The sequence below is a fragment of the Austrofundulus limnaeus genome, unplaced genomic scaffold, assembly GCF_001266775.1.
Source record: "Austrofundulus limnaeus strain Quisiro unplaced genomic scaffold, Austrofundulus_limnaeus-1.0 Scaffold196, whole genome shotgun sequence".
Lineage (NCBI taxonomy): Eukaryota > Metazoa > Chordata > Actinopteri > Cyprinodontiformes > Rivulidae > Austrofundulus > Austrofundulus limnaeus.
Window position 1 is genome coordinate 607378 of NW_013952598.1, and position 1310 is coordinate 608687.

The following is a 1310-nucleotide window of genomic DNA, read 5'->3' on the forward strand; positions in this document are numbered from 1 at the left end:
CGTAAATTTTACACGGGCTCTATGCCCCCGCCAAGTTTGGTGAGTTTTTGAATATGATAAAGCCCCCAAAAAGGCAAGTCATTTGGCACAAGAACTATAATAAACAGTACAAAAACAATAGGCCTTCGCAGCGCTTAGCTGCTCGGGCCTAATAATAATAATATACAGCCTTCTGGAGCTAACCCTTTGTGTTACCATTAGTTGTTCCCTTTAAACACAAGAGGTCAAAAATACAAACTTGTCAGCATTTTTAGAGTTCATGTTCAGTCTGAGCTCCAGTTGCAACGGATTCTTGACTACCAGAGGTCTCAGATGTTGAAAATGTCCACTGTTTAGTTTGTAATTAAGCTGGTTTAGTTTGTAATTATGCTTTTCGATTTGTCTGCCCAACAGGTTTAATCATGATGATATCCACATGGATAACAGTGATGGCCGTGCTGGTGGCTTTGTTGAATGGAGTGAGGAGCGGTAAGTGCTGCTTTTAGAGAGAAACCTCACACTAAACATAGAGCTAAAGACTAGTGTACTCATGTTTCTGCTTCCTTTGACTTAAAGCTTTAGTATGTCTGAACAGTTATAGATAATAAATGAAAAGTCGTGTCAGTTTTGAAATGATGTGTCCAAAAATTGTCAATAGTTGGTGCCTTATCAGGCGTGACATCAGTCATAGAGTATGGAGAAAAGGACAGAATACTGGATAGGCTAATGACTGGACAAATAAAGGCTTATTTTTATTGTTTATAAAGAAATTCCTTTTTCAAAATAACATCTGTTTGACAGAAGGTTACATTAACTAACATAAAACTTCTTCACGTTTGCATGTTCAGTTTGTCCTTTTTTCTCAACTGCACARTGTCCGTGATCAGAAAATGTATGTGTGCTGAGCAGACAGTGTTTGTGTCAGTGACGCGGTGAGGCTGTGTGTGCATAGRTAACAGACTATGGTCCGAACAAACTACACAGTAAATGTTTTGCCTTTTGTGCGTCTAACCGTAGCAACACAGACATTGATCGGTTTCAAAAGCAGCCACAAGCTAAACAAGCAGTGTCATGTAAAAGTAAAGACGTTTATTACGAGCCATCACATCAAACTGAGCCAAATTTGATCAAAATGACCACAGCAAATCTTTAGATTTTAATTCCTGGATTATCCTGATATCATGAGTAGTTCCAGGGATGAGGCCAGTGTTGTTTATAAAGTACCACAAAGTGATACTTGAGTAAAAGTACAAGTATCTTACCAAATACTTACTTTGATAAAAGTTAAAGTCTCCTTTAGGAACATTACTTAAAGGCACAGTGTGTAGGAT

The 1310-nt window shown here is 38.1% G+C and overlaps 1 protein-coding gene across 2 annotated transcripts in view; it reads left to right on the plus strand.

Annotated features, from left to right (window-relative positions):
- The window catches only part of LOC106524680 (colony stimulating factor 3 receptor), a 22630-nt gene that overhangs the window by 11789 nt on the left and 9531 nt on the right, over nucleotides 1–1310 (plus strand). For both annotated transcript variants that reach the window (XM_014018582.1, XM_014018581.1), the window contains exon 2: nucleotides 394–468. In XM_014018582.1, the coding sequence (XP_013874036.1) occupies nucleotides 402–468 (67 nt within the window). In that variant the 5' untranslated portion in view covers nucleotides 394–401. The remainder of the gene's footprint in view (nucleotides 1–393; nucleotides 469–1310) is intronic.